General features: G+C 60.0%; 1 protein-coding gene across 1 annotated transcript in view; it reads right to left on the bottom strand.

Moving 5' to 3' along the window:
* The window catches only part of RASGRP2 (RAS guanyl releasing protein 2), a 15,622-nt gene continuing 14,934 nt past the window's right edge, over positions 1-688 (bottom strand). The window contains exons 11-12 of the mRNA XM_021710492.1: positions 298-365; positions 1-138 (exon numbers count right to left, since the gene is read on the bottom strand). Of these exons, the coding sequence (XP_021566167.1) occupies positions 304-365 (62 nt within the window). The 3' untranslated portion in view covers positions 1-138; positions 298-303. The remainder of the gene's footprint in view (positions 139-297; positions 366-688) is intronic.

The raw sequence follows: 688 nt of genomic DNA, 5'->3' as shown, positions 1-688 counted from the left end.
CACTGGCCCCAGCCCCGCCCTTAGTCGCATGCTGCCCTGACACCCCCCCCAGCCCCAGCCCACCCCCCCAACCCAGGCTCCCTGCTGGGGTCCAAGTCTTTTCTCCAAGGCAGGAATGAGTCCTGGATCCAGTCACAGCTGGGAAGAGGAAAACAGGTTGTGAGGAAGACAACACTCCCCGCCCCCAACGAGGCGGAAACCCCCTCCCCAGCGCCCTGGTGTGCGGCAACCGCGTCCCTGACACTCCCCGCCCCCGCCCTAAGTGGGGAAGCTCAGGCCAGCAGTGGGAGGACTCACCATCAGTTACAAGTGGATGTCAAACACACCGTCCTCCACCGTCTGCACCTCCTCCTCACGGATCTCTGCTGGGAGGGCGGCCACTCGCTGGTCCCCGTGACCTCAGCAGCCAGCCCTCCCCACGGGAGCCACCTGCCCCATCCCAGAAGCGGGTCCATCCCCCAAAGATCAATTCCCTGGATGTCCTCATGGTCCCATTTTTGAGGCTCTTTTTCCAAGTTTTCATCTCACCGCAGCTGCTTTGCAGCCAGACTTGCCAGAGCCACTGGCTTCGGGGTCCATTTTGTGTGTGTCTCACATTTGAGACCCCAGTGCTCCATGCAGATGGTGTTTTTTTGTTTTTTTTTTTTGAGTTGGAGTTTCACTCTGTCGCCCAGACTGGAGTGCAGTG

The sequence above is a fragment of the Carlito syrichta genome, unplaced genomic scaffold (assembly GCF_000164805.1).
Source record: "Carlito syrichta isolate Samal-C Ts95f unplaced genomic scaffold, Tarsius_syrichta-2.0.1 Scaffold289192, whole genome shotgun sequence".
NCBI lineage: Eukaryota > Metazoa > Chordata > Mammalia > Primates > Tarsiidae > Carlito > Carlito syrichta.
Note: the sequence above shows the minus strand (reverse complement) of the source record. Positions and strands in the feature narration are given on the sequence as shown.